At 42.9% G+C, this 19727-nt stretch overlaps 1 protein-coding gene across 11 annotated transcripts in view; it reads left to right on the forward strand.

Moving 5' to 3' along the window:
* Window positions 1–16567, forward strand: part of CTNND1 (catenin delta 1) — a 47059-nt gene extending 30492 nt beyond the window's left edge. For 3 of the 11 annotated variants that reach the window (XM_087854881.1, XM_087854882.1, XM_087854889.1), the window contains 15 exons: window positions 1946–2409; window positions 3533–3716; window positions 5133–5250; window positions 5727–5880; window positions 6275–6292; window positions 6751–6819; window positions 7641–7768; window positions 7871–8021; window positions 8732–8924; window positions 9283–9397; window positions 9950–10037; window positions 11919–11981; window positions 12738–12841; window positions 13264–13350; window positions 13637–16567. In XM_087854881.1, the coding sequence (XP_087711007.1) occupies window positions 1946–2409; window positions 3533–3716; window positions 5133–5250; window positions 5727–5880; window positions 6275–6292; window positions 6751–6819; window positions 7641–7768; window positions 7871–8021; window positions 8732–8924; window positions 9283–9397; window positions 9950–10037; window positions 11919–11981; window positions 12738–12841; window positions 13264–13350; window positions 13637–13648 (1948 nt within the window). In that variant the 3' untranslated portion in view covers window positions 13649–16567. The remainder of the gene's footprint in view (window positions 1–1945; window positions 2410–3532; window positions 3717–5132; window positions 5251–5726; window positions 5881–6274; window positions 6293–6750; window positions 6820–7640; window positions 7769–7870; window positions 8022–8731; window positions 8925–9282; window positions 9398–9949; window positions 10038–11918; window positions 11982–12737; window positions 12842–13263; window positions 13351–13636) is intronic. The other 8 variants (XM_087854883.1, XM_087854885.1, XM_087854886.1 and 5 more) reach the window with 8 other exon arrangements.
* Window positions 16568–19727: the final 3160 nt, after the last annotated feature.

Raw genomic sequence — 19727 nt, forward strand, 5'->3', positions numbered from 1 at the left:
TGGGCCTGGTTTTTGGGTCTGTTCCAGGGTGGCACTGGACTTGGAAACCTGCTTGACTAGCAAGAACATTAGCTGCTTCCTGTTCCAGGCCTAGGAGAGTAATACAAGGTCAAACGGAAACAGTAAGGCAGAATGATTAGTGGAAAAAGCACTGAACCAGAAGACTTCTAGTTCTAGTTGTGCCTTTTGCCACTAGCTATGTAGCCTCAAGCAAGTCATTTAATCTTTCTGGGCACAGCTTTGTTATTTGTAAAACAAAGGAAAGAATGTCATGATCCACTGCTGGTAAAAGTGGGAAATACTACTGAGAGACTGAAATCTTCTTGGTTGTGGCGATTGTTTTTGTAATTGCTTATACTAAAATAATAATGAAAGTAAAACATGCTCACTACAAAACTGGAAAAACGCAGAAAGGCACACCAGCCATCTGGAAAGAACTATGGTTAACGTTTTGGTACACTTGCTTTGGGTTCTTTTTTCCTTTGCAGGTAGACATACTCGACATACTCTGACTTTATTTTTCCCCTACTGAAATGGAATCTTCCTTAACATTACTGTTCAGTAGCCTCCTTTTAAAACTTAGCTTTAGTGGCACCTGGGTGGCTCAGTTGGTTGAGCATCTGCCTTCTGCTCAGGTCATGATCCCAGGGTCCTGGGTTTTAGCCCCACATCGGGCCCCCTGCTCAGTGGGGAGCCTGTCTGCTTACTTGTGCTCTCTGTCAACTAAATAAATAAAATCTTAAAAAAAAAGAAAACAAAAACTTAGCTTTATTACCTGTTCATTTTGTTTCAATGATATTAAAAAATAGAGATTTTTCTAAATGCTTTGTCCATCAGAGTTGCTGTTGAGTGGTTGATGTTGACAGCTATGAGGCAGGGCCTCTGCTCCAGCTAACTTTGAGGGTTTGGTGACAGTGGGAGGGGTTTTGTGGAACAAACAACAGGCTTATTTGGAGAGTTCCACACAATAGATTCTCCTCTCTCCTATGGGAGCCAGAGTGAGATGAGCTCTCAGATAATGGGTCTCTTCCTTCCTGGTGGTTATGAATAAATAATGGTGTGACTGATTCACCCTCTAGTGGTTGCTGGTAGTACTGAAATTAGGAAGAATTCTCTCCGGTGAGACTTTCTCTAAACCTTCCGTTGGTTCGTCTCTTCTTTTTCTTAGTCATTGGGTATCCCAAATGCCGTGGTGTTCAGTAGCCTCTGTTTTGACAGAATCCAAGGTATTGTCTTTAGAAATTTGGAGGCTAGCAATCATATCTGGAACACATTTGTTGAGTAGCAGAGATGACGTTGGGTTGAACTGTGAAAATTAATGTTCAAACTTCTACCAAAGCCAGGTCCCCCTATGATGTAGCTTGAAGGCCTATACTGTTTTTACTCTTATCATCTCCTCTTTTATAATTTCCAAAATAAGATAAGGAGAGGCTTAAATAAGAAGTGTGTTTAAGGGTTTAATCCCAGCAGCTGTTTCCTGTGTGTAAGTGCCTCATTTCCTGTTTAGCTGAAGGCTTGTAAGAGTTGTTCTCAGACATTGTTTGCTGACTTCTTTGGTTTAACTCTGTCGTCTAAGGGTTTATTTCAGTCTCTATCCAGAGAGCTTAGCTGTCAGGTATCATTTAAGTGCTAAGCAGTCAGGATTTGGTTCTGTTTTTGTGATTAACATCTCTGAATGCTTGTTAACTCTCCTCTGAGCTAGTAAACTTGACAGGAAAATGGTAGTTTTAATCTAACTGCAGATGCCTTTAAAATTGTTCCCTTATCGCCTTAAGAAAAATTGATCAGTATATCATTTATGCAAAGGAGAGGTAAGACCTAGAGTACTAGAGCTGAAGTTACTCCTGCCTCCTGCCTTGGAGGTGAGGGGTCACGGGAGCTCACCAAGAAACCAGACTCGACAATTTGATGTATTCTTTCCCTCTTGGTTCTTCCAACACTGTAGGAGCTATGAAGACATGATTGGTGAGGAGGTGCCGTCGGACCAGTACTATTGGGCTCCTCTGGCCCAGCATGAACGGGGAAGTTTAGCAAGCTTGGATAGCCTGCGTAAGGGGGGGGCACCACCCCCCAACTGGAGACAGCCAGAGCTGCCGGAGGTGATAGCCATGTTAGGGTTCCGCTTGGATGCCGTCAAGTCTAATGCAGCTGCATACCTGCAGCACTTGTGCTATCGCAATGACAAGGTGAAGACCGACGTTCGGAAGCTCAAGGGGATCCCAGTACTGGTGGGATTGTTAGACCACCCCAAAAAGGAAGTGCACCTTGGAGCCTGTGGAGCTCTCAAGAATATCTCTTTTGGGCGTGACCAGGATAACAAGATTGCCATAAAAAACTGTGATGGTGTTCCTGCCCTTGTGCGATTGCTCCGAAAGGCTCGGGATATGGACCTCACTGAAGTCATCACCGGTGAGTTACCGGCACAGGGGCAACTATTGGGTTGGGGCTACTATGACCCGTAGAGATGTTGAGAGCTAGAAGGACTTTCAGCCCCTTTATATTTGACTCAAGGTTGTGGACTAGTGGTCTTTGGGGCAGATCCATCTCACTGATTTGTTTGGATCACACAAGGTTTTCAAAATTTTAAAGAATTGGTTGCTGATATTTAAAATTCAGAAGATTTCACCTAAAATTCCAGGTGCTTGGCTTCTATTAAAAATGTGTGAGAACTGGCAACAATGGATCTGTTGTGCTACCTGACAGTAGTTGGTCCGAGCTGACTGGTAACAGGTGTTCTCCCATTTGCAATAATCCTGAACATACTCCGTTGTCTTTAGCCAACTACTGCCATATAGCAAGTTGTCTCCCCAGCACTGAAGCTGAGTGTCTTGCTACTTTTCCACTCTCTTGTAATTTCTTTTAAATATCTGCTTGTCCTGACTCACCTGCCTGGCATGTGTAGACATTTGAGCTTGTGATCCTTGCTTTTAGAAGAGTTGTTTTTCATATTGTGGTTTGTGATCCATTAGTGTGTATTGAGCACGGTTTTGTGGATCCCAGTCAGTATTTCAAAAGGAAGAAAGAACAAGAAGTGGGATAGATTATTAGTTCTCAGTTAGGACTGACCTTGCCTGCCAGAGGACATTTGCAATGTCTGGAGACAGTTTTGGTTGTCGTAACTTGGCTTGGGAGGGCAGAAGTGCTACTGGCATCTAAGGAGTAAAGGCCATAGATACTGTTCAACGTCTAACAACGGACAGGTCAGCTTCCCACAATAAAGAAATACCTGGCCCAAGAGGTCAATGGTACTGAGGTTGAGGAACTCTGATGTAGATAACCCAGAGAGCCTTGTTTATATATAGTAAAGCTTTCTTTATGAAACTGTATTTCGTGATGTACATGTATGTATGTATATGTTGAGCCATAATGTATATTTCTTATCATGGGTCACAAACAAAAGCTTGAATATCATTACAAGGTATTTGCTCATTGGGGAAGACTGAGAAATGATAGAATAAGGGATTCTCCTTGGCATTCTTCAAACATCCTGTCTTGGGTGTTGGAGAGCTATCTGATGAGTTGTCTCTGCCAGGAACCCTGTGGAATCTCTCATCCCATGACTCAATCAAAATGGAGATTGTGGACCATGCACTACATGCATTGACAGATGAAGTGATCATCCCACATTCTGGTTGGGAGCGGGAACCTAATGAAGATTGCAAGCCACGCCATATTGAGTGGGAGTCGGTGCTCACCAACACAGCTGGCTGTCTTAGGTAACATAGGGCTTCGAGAGAATGAAGACTGAATTTTTGAGGACTAACTTAAATTTAAAAAAGAAATTCTTTTTTAATTCTTTAGCCTGTCATTCAGCTTCCATTCCTATCCATATTGCATACTGTGACTCCAGCCTGTCCTACCTTTGTCACTACTCGCTCGTGTGCCCATACGTCTATGTCGGTTTACTTGTTCGCCTGCACATCCTTACTTCTGTGCCTCTTTGACTTTGTTCATTTAATTTTGTGAACATTTGTTCAAAATCTACCACATGGAAGGCAGTTGTCTAGTCCAGAGCTTAAGTGTGTCTGTGCCTCTGTCCTCAATGACCTGTATTTCAAGTAAAGCTGCAACAAATGCAACATAAGGAGTACAAAGTACTCGGGGCGCCTGGGTGGCACAGCGGTTAAGCGTCTGCCTTCGGCTCAGGGCGTGATCCCGGCGTTCTGGATCGAGCCCCACATCAGGCTCCTCCGCTATGAGCCTGCTTCTTCCTCTCCCACTCCCCCTGCTTGTGTTCCCTCTCTCGCTGGCTGTCTCTATCTCTGTCAAATAAATAAATAAAATCTTTAAAAAAAAAAAAAAAGGAGTACGAAGTACTAGAAGGGTGGTGGTGTAAGGAAGAGATGTGTTCTTTCTTCAGTGCCCTTGTCTCTTTATCTTTTTTTCTTTTTTAAAAAGATGTTAAGTAATCTCTACACCCAACATGGAGCTCAAAGAGATCAAGAATTGCATGCTCTACCGAATGAGCCAGCGAGGCACCCCTCCTTATTTATCTTTTGAGGCTAAACTCAAAAGTGCGTTTATTACATGAAAGTTTTCCTGATTTCTTCTTATAGCCTATAAATGCTGCAGTATATTCTTTCTCTTTTTGGAATATACCCCTGTGTGCTCTGTCCCATTCTTCTATTTGTACTTCCGTGCAAGAAATAATCTATTTGGGGGCGCCTGGGTAGTGCAGTCGTTAAAGCGTCTGCCTTCGGCTCAGGGCGTGATCCCGGCGTTCCGGGATCGAGTCCCACATCGGGCTCCTCTGCTGGGAGCCTGCTTCCTCCTCTCTCACTCGCCTGCTGTGTTCCCTCTCTCTCTGGCTGTCTCTCTGTCACATAAATAAATAAAATCTTTAAAAAAAACAAAAGAAAGAAATAATCTATTTGATCTTAAAGTATTGTTCTTGGACCCTCCGTAGTCGTGTGTCATTCCCCTCCCCCCTCCCCCCGGCCTTGTTATAAATGCCCTGAAAGCAGGAATTGTCTTACTCAGCTTTCTCTCAACTGCAGTGCCTTGCTTATAATAAGTACTCACTAACTGTTACAGTAAAAAGAAAAGGTATGGAGGTGGCTGTAGATGTTGAAGATACTAAGGGGAGGATTTCTAAGTATGAGTCATCTTGAAGCCTCTCCCTTCCCCCTCAGGAATGTCAGCTCAGAGAGGAGTGAAGCTCGCCGAAAACTTCGGGAATGTGATGGTTTAGTGGATGCCCTCATTTTCATTGTTCAGGCTGAGATTGGGCAGAAGGATTCGGACAGCAAGGTAAGTTAATGGCTGAGTGAACTCCATTCACAGCAACCGTGAAGGTACCTGTAGTGCAGACCTCACCATCTAAGGCTTTGAAGTGACATTAGGTATCTACCAGCCCCCGTTCCCTAAAGTAGATGTTCACTTTAGAAGAAAACAGTTTTCTTCAGAATTTCCTTCACCTATATCATCTATTTTAAAGCCGTTTAGCTGTATTTCCAAGGTTATATATTTTCCTAAGTAGGAAAAAGTCAGGGTGATCCTCGGTTTTGTGTCACACACCAAATGGTGGCGAAAACCTTCCATTAGCCTGAGGCTGCAAGGATTTCGAGAAGCTTGGTGCACTTAAGAGGCTTTGTGAGTGATGACGGATGGGGCTGTGCTTTTGGGGATCAGTATTTCAATACTTGAATCATGGAAACCTGTACTTGCTGGGAAATCATACTAGGCATTCTCCTCGTTCACCGACCCCTTTATCTTGTGTTTCCAAGCTTGTGGAGAACTGTGTTTGCCTTCTTCGGAATTTGTCCTATCAAGTTCACCGGGAGATCCCACAGGCAGAGCGTTACCAAGAGGCACCTCCCAATGTTGCCAACAATACTGGGCCACATGCTGCCAGTTGCTTTGGGGCCAAGAAGGGCAAAGGTGAGTCTTCGTTCTTTGTTCCTTGCTCTTTAATGTAGGATGGGAAGAGGAAGGAACGCTTTTAGCTTTAGGTACAAAATACTTGCTGAGCAGTATGTGAGTCTGCCTAGTCAAGGATGTCTCCTTGCTCTGCAGCTGCTTCCCTGTGTCGTGTGTTTCATTCAAGGCGGTGATAATGGTGGTGGTGGTGGTACTAGTATCAGTATGGGGGCAGCGAAGGACGAGAACTCAACTAATCTGGGGCCTTCTCCCCCGTTCCTCCTTTGTGTTTCCTGTGTTTTTCTTTTCCTTTCTGCTTTCCTACTTATTTGCCCATGATCCTGTTGACATCGCTTTCCTGCGTTTTTCTTCCTTCCTTTCTTTCTGCTTTCCACCTTGGGTGACGCACTGGAAGATGAGTGGTTCTCCAGAGGTGAGTGGAATCTTTTAAGGCGCTTCCCTACTTCTAATTTGCATGCTTTGGTTTTAGCTTCCCTGGTATTTCCTAACCCTTCCCTGTGGATGCATGTAGGAAAATTCAGTTGAGGAAGACCACTGAAACAAGTTCAGCTCTTTGGAGCCAATGGCTCATGGCATGCTACTCCTGGGCAGCAGTCCCAGTTACCAGAACTCAGGACAACAGCAACAATGGTGCTTATCCTCATCTTACCTGTCTGCTGCCTGTTTTCTGTCCTTATTTCTGTGCAGCCACCTGCTGGGACGGGGGAGGGGATCTTGGTTTTTTGTTTTTTCTTTTTGGTGTTTTTTTTTTCCCCCTCTTGATGCATCTCTGATCCAAAAAGATTTTGACTGAAGAATAAAAAGTGCACCAAGTGGACTTTTTCCTTTCTCAAACTTTTTACTCCTCTCTCCTTTTTTTAATTTCCAAAGGGAAAAAACCCACAGAGGATCCAGCGAACGATACAGTGGATTTCCCCAAAAGAACTAGTCCAGCTCGAGGTAAGTTATCTTTTTCTTTTTAGTCTCCAGGAATCTCATACACATAGTCTACAGATGAGTCGGGTAGCTTACATTCGACTGTGCAGTGTGATCACTGTTCTGTCCTCCAGCTGTGGATGCAGAGTGATGGCGAAGCATTGGGAAACTGGTATTGTAGCAGTAACTTATGAAGGACGGCTTGCTTTGGCAATTTTCAGATTATTGGAGGATGGGTAAGGTCCTGAAGGCAGTGTAGGCCAGAAACACAGGTGCGCTAAGTAACCGCTACAGTTCTTAGGACTCAATCATTACCTGTTATAAGAAGCCTCTTTCTCACAGTTTGGGGGTTCGCATTTATCAGTACAGTGGGTTTAAAATTCATAGCTCTTCATGGATATAAAAACCTTACATGTTGTTAAATCTAGGATAGGACTTTCACTTAGTCGTAGTAAAGGTGGGCAGAATGACTCAGTTAAGTTAGAAACAATTCATTTTAGGTGAGGAATCTGTTACCCTTAGTGTTGTCAGTGGACAAATGAATCCCCCGAGTGCTAAGGCCAAAGTAAACTGTGAAAGAAAAGAGGAAAGGAGGAAGGAGAGAGAGGAGTTGCATATGATGGGTTGATGTCTCTTCTTCTCCTCTTATCATGGATGAATTATTCTTAAGAAGGTATGGACTTAAGCCTCTGAGTTGGCTGTTGGGTGGGTGGGAGAGTGTAGGGAGCCTGATGGTATAGAAGCATAAATCCATCAAACCAGAATACTGAGGCTGGACTTCAACTAGCCAGAGCCTGGCATGTAAGTACTGACTGGCCTCTGTTTTTCTGCCCTTTCTTGTGCAGGCTATGAGCTTTTATTTCAACCAGAGGTGGTTCGGATATACATCTCACTCCTCAAGGAGAGCAAGACTCCTGCCATCCTAGAAGCCTCAGCTGGAGCTATCCAGAACTTGTGTGCTGGGCGCTGGACGGTGAGTACCTTTTAGAAAATGGATTTAGAGGTGGGAGAGCTCAGCTAACGAGTTTGCCGCCATTTGTAATCTGTTCCATCTCTTTCCGTGTGTTACTTCTAGTATGGTCGATACATTCGCTCTGCCCTGCGTCAAGAGAAGGCTCTTTCTGCCATCGCCGACCTCCTGACCAGTGAACATGAGCGGGTAGTGAAGGCTGCGTCTGGAGCACTGAGGAATCTGGCCGTGGACGCTCGCAACAAAGAACTCATTGGTAAGGGGTTGGATGTGAACCATTAGTTCAGCATGTAGAACAGAGCCTCCATCTGGCTGGTGCTATTTAGTTTATTACTGAAAGGACAGAGGAGGGATCCCAGCTAGCCCTCTGTAGTTTGCAACCCCGAGGGTTCCAGTTTAATCGTTCTTAGAAAGACAAGAAGTGATATCTCTTCAAAAGCAGAACAGAAACAGCTTTATTTATTAAGCATGTCCTTTGTTAGTAGGCATTGTTAACACTTCCGCATGTTCTCATTGATCATGACCGTTTTACAGAAGTCCAGTTTTTTATAGAATAAGGAAACCAAGGGTCAGGGAAGTTATGTAATTTCCCCAGAGTTAATATAGGTGGGCTTTGGCATAGCTCAGTTTTTAAATTCATTATGACTATTTTATTGAACTATTACAATTTAAATATGTATACTATTTTCATTAGACTATCTGAAAAGACTAGCATATTTGATACAAAGTATCCATGTTGTTTCAATGTGACTAAAGGAGAGAATAAAGGAATAGAAGGACCATAAATTCATGGCTATTCCAGGTCCATGCTCTTCTGGCGTGATAATCCTGTAGCAGAATGAAGTTGATTCCTGTGGACAGTACCTGCGTTTTCTGTGATCAGGGTAGTTAAGTATAGTCTTAGTTCCTCATAGCTGGACTTGGCTTGTTTTCCCTGCACACATTCCTTTCGTCTTAACGCTATAGGTAAACATGCTATTCCCAACTTGGTGAAGAATCTGCCCGGAGGGCAGCAGAGCTCTTCCCAGAATTTCTCTGAGGACACCGTGGTCTCTCTCTTGAACACCATCAACGAGGTTATTGCTGAGAACTTGGAGGCTGCCAAAAAGCTTCGGGAGACACAGGGCATTGAGAAGCTGGTGTTGATCAACAAATCAGGGTGAGAGTTTAATGCTTAAAATGACAGCTGGAAGAGTTTGAGTATGAGAGGGAACCTGCCAGGATGGAGCGCTCCCCTTTTGCTTTTTTCTATAAAGTTATTTTCCCTTATTTACATGTGAAGTGTGAAGAGATGTTGCTCTGTTTTTTGTCTTAATGTTGAGCTGTCAATTGATAACCTGATTTTCCATCAAACTTTTTTTTGTGTCACTGTCGGGGACAGAATATAGAACTTGGTGAATACTTGATCTTGCCCATTTTGGCATTTCTGTTGTTACATTGTATTAGAGAATACAGGTTCTCAGCTTCTTCCCAGGTCTTTACGTCCAAATTCCATCTGGTATTACTTTCCTCAAAAGGAACCGTTCAGAAAAAGAAGTCCGAGCAGCAGCACTTGTATTACAGACAATCTGGGGCTATAAGGAACTACGGAAGCCACTGGAAAAAGAAGGATGGAAGAAATCAGACTTCCAGGTAGAGTAGCTCTGGGGCCTGAGGCGTGTACCTTTTTGTCCTGGGTCTCAGGTACCACTCTGTCTTCGGCTTCTTCTGCTTCACTGTCACATTAAGTCCTACTTTATCCCAAGTCTCTGTTAGGAAATCATTTGGCTTACTTTAACCTCCTCCCCAAAAGAGTGGTGCCTCTGCTTCATTTGCTGCCCAAACAGCTGTGGTCTTCCTCTGCATCACAGCATGCTGTCAGTGCTGTCGTGACGAAGGATGGTGGCCTTTTTGACTTCTCCCCAAATCTGCCATGCCCTTTGAAGGAATTTGCCAGAGACTGTGTCACCTTCTGATAGTATGAGTGTTTGGTACCTCTGTTGTCTCCTGAACACCATCAGGAACATAAATAGAAGCTGTAACATTCTAGTTTACTTCACTACAGAGTATGTTTAACCTGTATGAGTCATCTTTCGGTCAGAGTTGTATTTGAGAAAGGGCCCTAAAGGTCTCTGCCCACTGGGGAATAAGATGTGGGTGAATTCAGTATTCTGTGACATTTTTGCATTTTATGTTTGCCTCCAGGTGAATCTAAACAATGCTTCTCGAAGCCAAAGCAGTCATTCATATGATGACAGCACTCTCCCTCTCATTGACCGGAACCAGAAAACAGGTGCAGTATCCAGGGGGCATACCCCTCTGCTTTTATTCCACCACTGCTGTTCTTTAGTGGACAGACTACCTAAGGAGTAGAATATATATTTAATAGTGAATAAGCTGGTCTTTTAATAGAGGGTAATAATACTTCACCTGGGAATTGTACGAGGCAGGAGCCTGGATGGGATCCTCTATCCTTGCTTGTACTTAGAGTGACAGGACAGTGAACCCTTGTCTCACCATATTCTCTCTTTGAGAGAGAATGGACATCTGTCATTGTACAAATGTAAGGTGTACAACACAGTGATTTGATATATGTATATATCACCTAATGATTATTTTTTGCTTTTTAAATTCCCACATAATACCAAGTAACATATGGACTGTTAAAAATTAGAAAATACAGACAACCAGAAAAGAAACAACAACAAAACCACTTACTTCTATTACCCAGAGATAACCGCTGCTCTTTGTGGTTTTATCTTTTACACACTTGCCATGTGAGCAAATACATTTTCTCCCAAAAGATGAATTACATATTTTGTTTTATGAAATGTTTTCTTTTTCATGGAAGTGTATATTGTAACCCTTATTATCTTGATGACACTTGGCTTTTGCCTCAGGGCTCTTGAAATGTGGTGTGAGGATCCCCGTGTCTGTTGACGTTTGTGCCGATTGTGCGAAAGCCCTGCTGGTACGCACTGCTGGTACACACTGGTGGTACTTGCTACGGCAGCCCTGGCAGTGACACCAGACCAAAGCAGTCATCACAGTCTTTGTTGCGTGGACTCACAACTTAAAAGAAGAGCCAGTTTCACCCAAGAATGTACTTGATGGAGCTGTAAAAATTAATTTTGCTGTTTCTAACCTTGAGCATACATCTTCTTGAAAGATCCTATGCTGCATACAAAGCATGATGGTTGACCTGAGGGAAAGCACTGGCGCTATAGCTGGAGTTTCTAAGTGGACTAGCCACTCTTTTTATGGAATGCCATTTTTCCTTGAAAAAAAGAAAGACCAACTACAGCTCTTCAGACTTGGATATTTGCTAGATATTTTCTCAGAAATGAATGCAGTGAGCTTGTTACTTTGAGGAAAATTAAGTGTGACCATACTTGTTGCCTGAATTTTCAAGTGAAAATGATAACTTTGGCAAACTTGTACCTGCCATTATGAACCTGGTAACACCCCAATACTTAAGACTTTATTGAAATCAGTGGTGATGGTAATGAATGTGATTTTTTTTTTTTTTTGATGTAGGATAATGAAATGTGTTAACATTTAGAAGATCTGTATTACGCTATGAACCAGTGTTTTCCAAGTGACCAATGCATGATGTTTCAGAATCATGCATGGGTAATTGACCCGTTCAAAGTGCAAGACAGACCAGTGCATTTTAATTTAGTGAAGTATGAAGAGATCATTCGTTTGGATTCAGGTTCCATAGTGTTGCTAACTTTAGAGGAACTGTACTTGTTGAGTGTTAGTATACTATCGAAGAATATCCACAATTATCTGAAAAGATTGTTAAAATTCTCCTTTTTCCATTGTTTTATCTGTGGGAGGCTGGATTTTTCTCAGTTCAGCAAAATAGTAATACATATGGCCTACACCAATGAATGCTTTTTGGATCTTCATAATTTTTAAGACTGTAAAGGGGTCTGGAGACCATTAATGTGACAATTGCTGGCTTAGAGTGAATGGTTTCTTATGTTAGGAGTCCTTTGGAAAGGGATCTCTTTATGTCCCATGAGGGCTTTGTCAGTTGTCTGGCACATAGTGAGTGCTCAGTAAAAATTTGATGAGAGGGAGGGAGGACCAACCAGAGAGCAATTTTTATGAGTATAGAATTTGAAGAGTTGGTTTTTGACCTGGATAACTTTCTGACTCTGTATAGATAAGAAACCTGATCGGGAAGAAATTCAGATGAGCAGTATGGGATCAAACACAAAATCATTAGGTAGGTGATTAATTCCTGCCTGAGGACATGGAGTAATATTTCACTGGGATGAGAACTGTCTGGCCTTGCAGTTTTTTTCTAGCACCTTCACCATTTACCATCCTGGGAGAGCATTCATTGGCTGGACATTTCCATTTATAAGGATATGAGGAGATTTAGTGAAACTAGATCCATCTACTTTATTCCACATTCCCACATACTAAAAGGTTTAAAAAAAAAAAATTCTCCACCCCCACCCCACCCCCACTTAGTACAGAATCAAGTGTGGGTCCTTAAACTGTTAAAGCCTTTCACCGGCTGGCCCCCGGCTCCCTCTCCATCTTCCTTCCATGTATTCTGTTTCAGCCCCCTGGTCTAATTTGCTATTTTGTCTCTTTATACTTTTTTGATTTTGCTCAGGTAATACCTCCTACTGGAATGCCCTTCCCTTTTGCTTTGCTAAATTTTCTTCATCCCCAAAGGCTTAACTAAGTCCTGTCTCCTTTGTTAGGTCCTTCCTGACTGTTGGCCGCGCACCTCACTCTCTCTCCTCTTAATTCCAATACCATTTATAGGCAGCTCACTTTTGTTTAGCTTTATTATCTATGTCCTACAAGTTCTTTTTAAGTCTGGGACCTTAAGTCAAGGACCAGACCTTAATGCCTTTCTGGAACATTTGACAAAGTTTACTTCCCAACAGGGGTGCCTCATTCACACTTCTTTGCTTAATACATATTGTACACCAGAGGGAATATCCTGTTGTACTTTTTTCACTAGATAACAACTATTCCACACTGAACGAGAGAGGGGACCACAACAGAACACTGGATCGATCTGGGGATCTAGGTGAAATGGAGCCATTGAAGGGAACACCCCTGATGGTAATTTCTCTTTTATATACTATTGTCCTTCTAAGACTAGTTCTGTTTTGAAACCTCCACGTTTTGTGAAATAGGAAAAAGAGTACCTAGTGAAAGACAGTAAGTATCCTTTCCCGGTAGGGATTTTCAGGTAAAATAGGAGTTTTGACTCTCTTTGGGATTTCTTGGGTCATAATTCTACAATGGTCAGGTTAGGGGAAGGAAGACAATAAATGTGTTACTGATGTGACTAATGCTAATTTATCTATTCTCATACGTTACTCTCTTCCTGTGCCTGTCTTTTCTTGAACATCTTGCCCTTTTCTTACTATTCTCTTGTTTTGTTTGAGTTGACCAGTTTTGGGATTTTCCCTTAGATCTGGCACAAACTCACGAGGTTTCTATTTCCTAACCTCATACTAACAAATTGCATGTGTTCACAGCAGGACGAGGGGCAGGAATCTCTGGAGGAAGAGTTGGATGTGTTGGTTTTGGATGATGAGGGGGACCAAGTGTCTAACCCCTCCATGGTATGTCCTCCAGCCACCCCCAAGATCGTCTTGAGGAAGGAGGCCCCTGTGTGCCAGCAGTTTGCCAATCATGCTGATCTGATCAGGCCAGAGACCCTAGTCTCAGCCATTTGGAGCTTGGGGGGTGCTGCTTCTCTGATTGTTGCGTCTTAAGAGTCTGGGACATGCCTCTGGTGATCTGATTCTCCATTATGTGCTACTTTCCTCCCTCCAGATTTGCTCACCTGTTGTTTGGTTCTCCTCATTCCCAACCCTATTAACATCTCTTTCTCTTTTTTCCCTACAGCAGAAGATTTAGCACCACTATCTCCGCTACATCTGAGCTTATAATATATGTACTTTTATTTTTTGGTGGTGAAATGGACTGATGATTTTTCCCTTTCTTCGCTGGACTATTGTGCCAACTGCCAGGCTGCCTCCTGCCCTTACAGCCCTTATAAGTGGCCGCCTTCTTTCCACCAACTCCTAACTTCTTCCAGTGAAGCTTAATTGTCCTTCCTCCCCCCTCCAGATCCCCTCCAGTTGCTCCCAAGAAGCCTGTCAGTTACATGCATATCTCAAGAAACTGCTGCAGATTAGTTCTTTTTACCAGTTCTCCCTGGAACTCATGGCCTTGTATGGAGGGAGGGAACGAGTGGGAGTCCTCACTGGAAGCCATGGGAAGAATTGGAAGTTACATGCTGTATATGCAGTGTCCAGCATTCTGATAAACTGATGATTCTTATCAAGATTTTTTTTTTGCTGGTGGGGAAGGGACTTTTATTTTTTTGGAGAATGGGACGTGTGAGCTCTTCCCTTATCCCTGATGACTATTTTTGAATCAAAGAAGGCTGGCAACATTGGCACATTCCACCTGGTAAGGGCCCTTGAGTAAGTGAAGGTCTCCTAGAACTGAGATTAAGAAACCTTGCTCTCCTCATCTCCAGGGCAGGGACCATCACGGACCTACAGACTCCATCTCTTCTCCAAGCCTTCTGCCAACCCTGGGCTCTGCCGTTGCCCCTCACTGAGGCTGTCCTTAATCTTCTTCTCCCATCCTGTGATAATATCTGCTGACTTGGTCTGGCCATTTGCAAGAGGCTGTAGAAAGAGGAGACTGTATCAAGGAAGATTTTTTGGGTGAGAAGGAGCAGAAAGATGTCTTCTGGGGAGGAGAAGAACCTCTAGGAGAAGCTAGTAGGAATGTACATGAATCAGTTAGTCTGAAACTGGCAGGAAGCTTTGAAGCTGGCTTCCCCCCCCCCCCCCCCTTATGTGTCTCCCTTTCCTACCCTGATAGCCCTGCCCTCCCCTGCCTCTTCCCTGGATTGGTTGGCTGACAAAAGGACTTGATGTACATACTCCTGCCCCCTTTACCCTTAAAAGGTGGGGATCGCCCCTGGATTTGCCTCTTCTTTGTGCCTTTGGCCTGGGGTGCATCTCCTCCTTCCCTTCCATGTGCCTTTCTTTGCCTCTGCGGTCTCATTTTCATGATTTTGCAATTATATTTTGTTGCTTTCTTACCCACTATTGGCCCTAAATAGCAGAAAGGAGAGGTGACCTAGAGAACCTCAGATTCTCCATTGGGAATTAGTAGAGCCTCTGATTTCAGCCATTCAGCTTTTGCTCAATAGTATATGGTTGGGATTTTGCAAAAATCCTGTTCTGATGAATCTCAAAATGTGGGAGGAGTGAGTGGTGTGACTCTTACTCCTTAGTTGCCCAGATTTACTGTCATCTCTGAAATGGCTGGAGGGAAGTCACTTCAGTGCCCTCCCTCCCTGCCTTCCCCGCTCCCCACCCCAATACCTCCTCCTTTCAGTTAGTGTTTATTAGTGGGTTGGGCTAGAGGAATCAGCTGCTATGCTGGTTTTTTTTTTTTTTTTAAACTCTTCTCCTTTTTTGCCCTTTACTCCTCCCCTTAATCTAAAAGCTCTGTTGAATGCAACTGGAAGTCTTTATCCTTCTCTCTCCCCCTCCCCTTATATATTGAGGCTATGGGGTAGGAGAAAAGTGCACAACCCACCACCACCCTCCCTTCCCCTATGCATTAGAATCCCTTATTTACCCTTTCCCCCCTCCCATTTCTTCCCACTCCTTTTCTGGCAAAAAGGAGCCTTTTCCTCTCTTTGACCCTAAGAACATACTGCACAGGGGAAATTGCCCCCATCTGGACCTGGCTCCACTCTTGGTTTCTCTTGTCCTCTTCTGCTCTTTTCCTGGTGCTCTTTTTCTCGGTGGGGTGTGGGTAATAGAACAGCCATGGGCTTTTGGGGACCTCTAACTATTTTTTTTCTTTTTTGTTTATAAAAACACTAAACATTCAATTCCAGAGAACCAAAAATCCCACCTCCCCACCGAACACTACTAAGGGGCATGTCTTCTGCTCCATACCTTTCCTGTTTTTCTTTCTCTCTTGTTAATGCTTTTAAAAACAAATGAGTTTTTTATATAAATAAAGTTTTTAAAGTGTGTATGTGGGGGGTCTGTGTCATTTCTTCACTTTAAGCTGTATCTCTTCCCTCCTTTTCATCTTGGTTACTTCCTTATGTGTATCCATGTCCTTCTTCTCTCCAGAGCAGCCAGAAGGGGTTACATACCAGGATGGATTTATTGTGGGCTCAATGCCAACTCTTACCAAGCAATGTTCTTTTTAATTACGTGTGAAACGTTTTTCCTCTTAAGATTCTTAAAAATTAAATGTGGCTAAGTAGAGCACGGGAAACTTACTGCTAACTTAGAGATAGGAAACTGAAGTACAAGGAATTAATTACTTTCTTAGTCACTGGAATTCTTTTGCAACATTTGATAAGATGAATGTTGAACAAAGCCCATTGCAATACATGGCCCTCTTGAACATTTAACATTTATGACTAGAAGGTTAGAAGCTACCAACTCCAACTGCCTTCCTAATAAATAAGAAAATGTATAACTAAAAGGCTCATATAAGTACTGAATACTGGGCCACAATGTTGCTTTTCAGGTAATCCTTTAGTAAGAAGACAAGGGACAGGCCTGTAGCTGTTCTTGTGTCCTACCAAATAATAGGTGGATGGGTAGCGAACACTTGTTGGGTTGCTAGGGATTGTCTTAACTGCAGAGGCCAAGGATTAAGATCTATGGAAAGAGACTTATTTTTCTGGGGCCCCTATTTCCTGTTATATAATTAAAAAAATTGAGAATTTATGTAAAATGCTTGCTGTATGCCCAATCTTTAGATTAAAAATCTAGCTTCTGATGATGGTCATGTCTCAATTTTGTTGAACTAGGTCTTGGGTATGAAAACTTTCTTTGGGCTAGTGAGACCAGGAAATCTAAGTACTGTGACTGGTCCCTTTTCTTTTTTCTTCAAAGATTTTATTTGTCAGAGCACAAGCAGGGGGAACGGTAGGCAGAGGGAGAAGCAGCCTTCCCGCTGAATAAGGACCCCGATATGGGACTTGATCCCAGAGTCCTGGGATCACGACCCGAGCCGAAGGCAGACACTTAGCTATGCCACCTAGGCATCCCATAGCTGGTCCTTTTTAAAGCTTGTATGTAACAGTTGTAGTTTTAGACTAGAAGGGTGAATCACAGAGCCAAAAAGCTATCAGAGTTTGCTTTCCAAAGAGGTTTGGTAGCTTCACTTGAGATGGTTTTCTGTGTCTGGAAAACCCGGGCTGCAGGTGAATAGCCTTTATTTCTGTTGTGTTTATTATCCACTGATACTGAGCTATAAACAAATCTTGCTCTTCTCCCTCCTCCCTGGGCTGCTCCATTTGTTTCATCTCATGAAATATTTACCGAGCATTTTCTGTGTGCTACACATTGTGGATATTAGAGTTAGAGAATGAAACAGATGGATACTTTCTCTCTACAATCCATGAGAATCCTATGTGATTAAGATCTGTGGTCTTCTATTTATTTTTTTAAGCTCTACGCCCAACATGGGGCTTAAACTCATGACCCCAAGATCAAGAGTCGCTTTCTCCACCTACTGAGCCAGCCAGGCACCCTAATTTGTGGTCTTTTAAAAACATTTCTCCTGTCTCTACCTAAAATAAGGTGTTATAAAGAATGATCTGTAAATCCCCTCTACCTCTTAAGTGTCTTGACACTGATTTAATGCTTTTGAAGCCTTTTGGTATCTCCTACTAACATCAACTTGAGGAATCCAGTGGATTTTATCAAGATTTGCTGATGTACTTCTTGATCCTTTAGAGCCTGGCTTGTTTTCTGGAAGTGGGTATAGATGATGCTCCACACTCTTCACTCTCAGTGAGGCTTTTTTTGGGGGGAGGGGTTGTGAACATGTTTGTGAAATAGCTCACTGTAACGGGTCCTGCTGTGACATACTTTCTGACAGCTCCAAGCTATGACCTCACTTGGCCACTTGTTCATTCTTGATGAACTTCAAGTATTTTGTTACAAAGTGGAAATATCTCCCCCAGGAAGAACTAAGGACCAACCAGCCTTTCTAGATCATTATTTCTCAATTTGGTCTTTTTATCTGGAGTACAGGATAATAGAGATTCATGTTGATATTTTTATGGATAGACTTAATAGACCAACTAGACCTCATCTTCTGGATCTGAACAAGTGTACAAGAATTACCTGGGAAGCTTGAAACATGCAGATCCCTATGTTCCATTTCCAAAAACTGATAGAATAAAAGCGACTCAGGAATCTGAGATATTGATAAGTCACCTGGGTTATTCTGATGCCTGTGGTCAGTTAATTGCAACTTAAGACCCTGATCTAGTTAATGACGTGCTTAAGGTTCTAGCCTCAAACTAGAACCCGGGAAGGCTGGCTCCAACTCCGGTGGTGCTGTTACTAGTTCCATGGTGGGTGAGATGATAATCACAGTAAGGGAGAATTCATAGGGAAAACTTGATCTCAGAGTAATGAATTTCTTACAGTCGAATTTGGGATAATAGTGATAGGCTGGTGTGTAGGTAGAAAGAGTTACTATCTTTACAAATTGTGCCCTACAGATAATGTTTAGGCTGCTGAGAGGTGAAGCTAGTCCTTGATACGGGGCCTGTTAGTGCAGAAAGAATCAAAGCTTTGGAGTTGCTGACTTTGACAAGCGTGTCACTTGTGGCTACAAAGTGTACCTGAACTGGGGAGTCTGTGGCCCCATTGGCCAAAGCCAAGGAGGTGTGTCTGGAAACTTAAATCACTCCTGAAAGACAGGCTACTGCAAGAAAGCACAAAGAAAGTAAGACAAGACATTGTAGGAGGCAATTTCTTTTACACATAACTTCTGACTTCTGACTTTCCTGTTGTCTGACAGTGTCACTCAAAGTATTAGTTCTTCAGCTGATCCATCTGGAAGTTACAGGCAGACATGGAGAGAAAGCTGGAGGAAGTGAGGTAGGGAAAGCATGAAAATAATCATTTTGGTTTGTCTGCATTATCATATCCTGACTTAGTTTTTCTCTTCATGTGGTCTGAAGTGACCAGAACCAGCTATCCACAGGTGGACTGAGTCAAGAGCTTTACACTTGTTAGTATACATTGTAAGAGCCGTAAACATAATTGTAAGCATGGTGCTTTATTTTTAGCTGAGGAAAAAGTGCTACATTTCTCTCCGTATACATCTCTATCATTGAAAAGGACAGGTTCTTCAGTGAGGATGCAGAAGGGGATACTATCTTGCTGTCTTTCCGCAGGTACTCTGTTAATGAGCACAGTCTGAATGCCCTAAGGTGGTTGTGCCTGAGAAAAAGAAAATACGGGTTATCTGTGGTGAAGTTGTGCGAGGCACTTACTCTGCTCTTCAAGCTTTTTTTCCTCCACCTTTAAGGCAAGAAGGCAAGGTTAGCTTTGATCTTTCGTGAACTTTCTCTGGGTGGTTTTAAACCTACTCTTGCCAGAATCAAGGGTGGGCGGACTGTAGTGTGTATAGCTGGGACTGGTTCGGGCTTCTGTTGGCATTTTGGTGGGTTAGATAATCTGAAATGTCATTTCAGCAGAAACAAGATGCTGGGTAAAAGTATTTATAAATAATACTTATGAACACATTGATGAGCAAGCATAAAAATAAGGAATCTACGGATCTTCAAAATGAAGTGAAAACTGGAATCCTAAGAAGTAAGCAATTGCTAAAAGCTAGCTTTTACCCCGAGTGTTTGCCAAACTCAGCAGACTTTAAGCATCTATTTTAATGACTCTATAGGGTATGGGAAACTGGAAACCAGTTTTACAAGTGACTCCAGGTAAAGCTGGAATACCCTCAGTGTCAAGGTAAATAAGAAATGAACTGTGCAGAAGGCAGCAGCAGGGGACTTACTTGTCTCAACCATGGTGCTAGATGGAAGGAAAAGAAGTACAGTGTCTTTCCTGAGAATTCATAGCCACAAGATGGCCTTCTGTGGGTTGTCAGTACAAATTCTTGTGCACTGCCTGTGTGG

This window comes from Ursus americanus, chromosome 24 (genome assembly GCF_024610735.1).
Source record: "Ursus americanus isolate L20-20 chromosome 24, mUrsAme1.1.p, whole genome shotgun sequence".
Taxonomy (NCBI): domain Eukaryota; kingdom Metazoa; phylum Chordata; class Mammalia; order Carnivora; family Ursidae; genus Ursus; species Ursus americanus.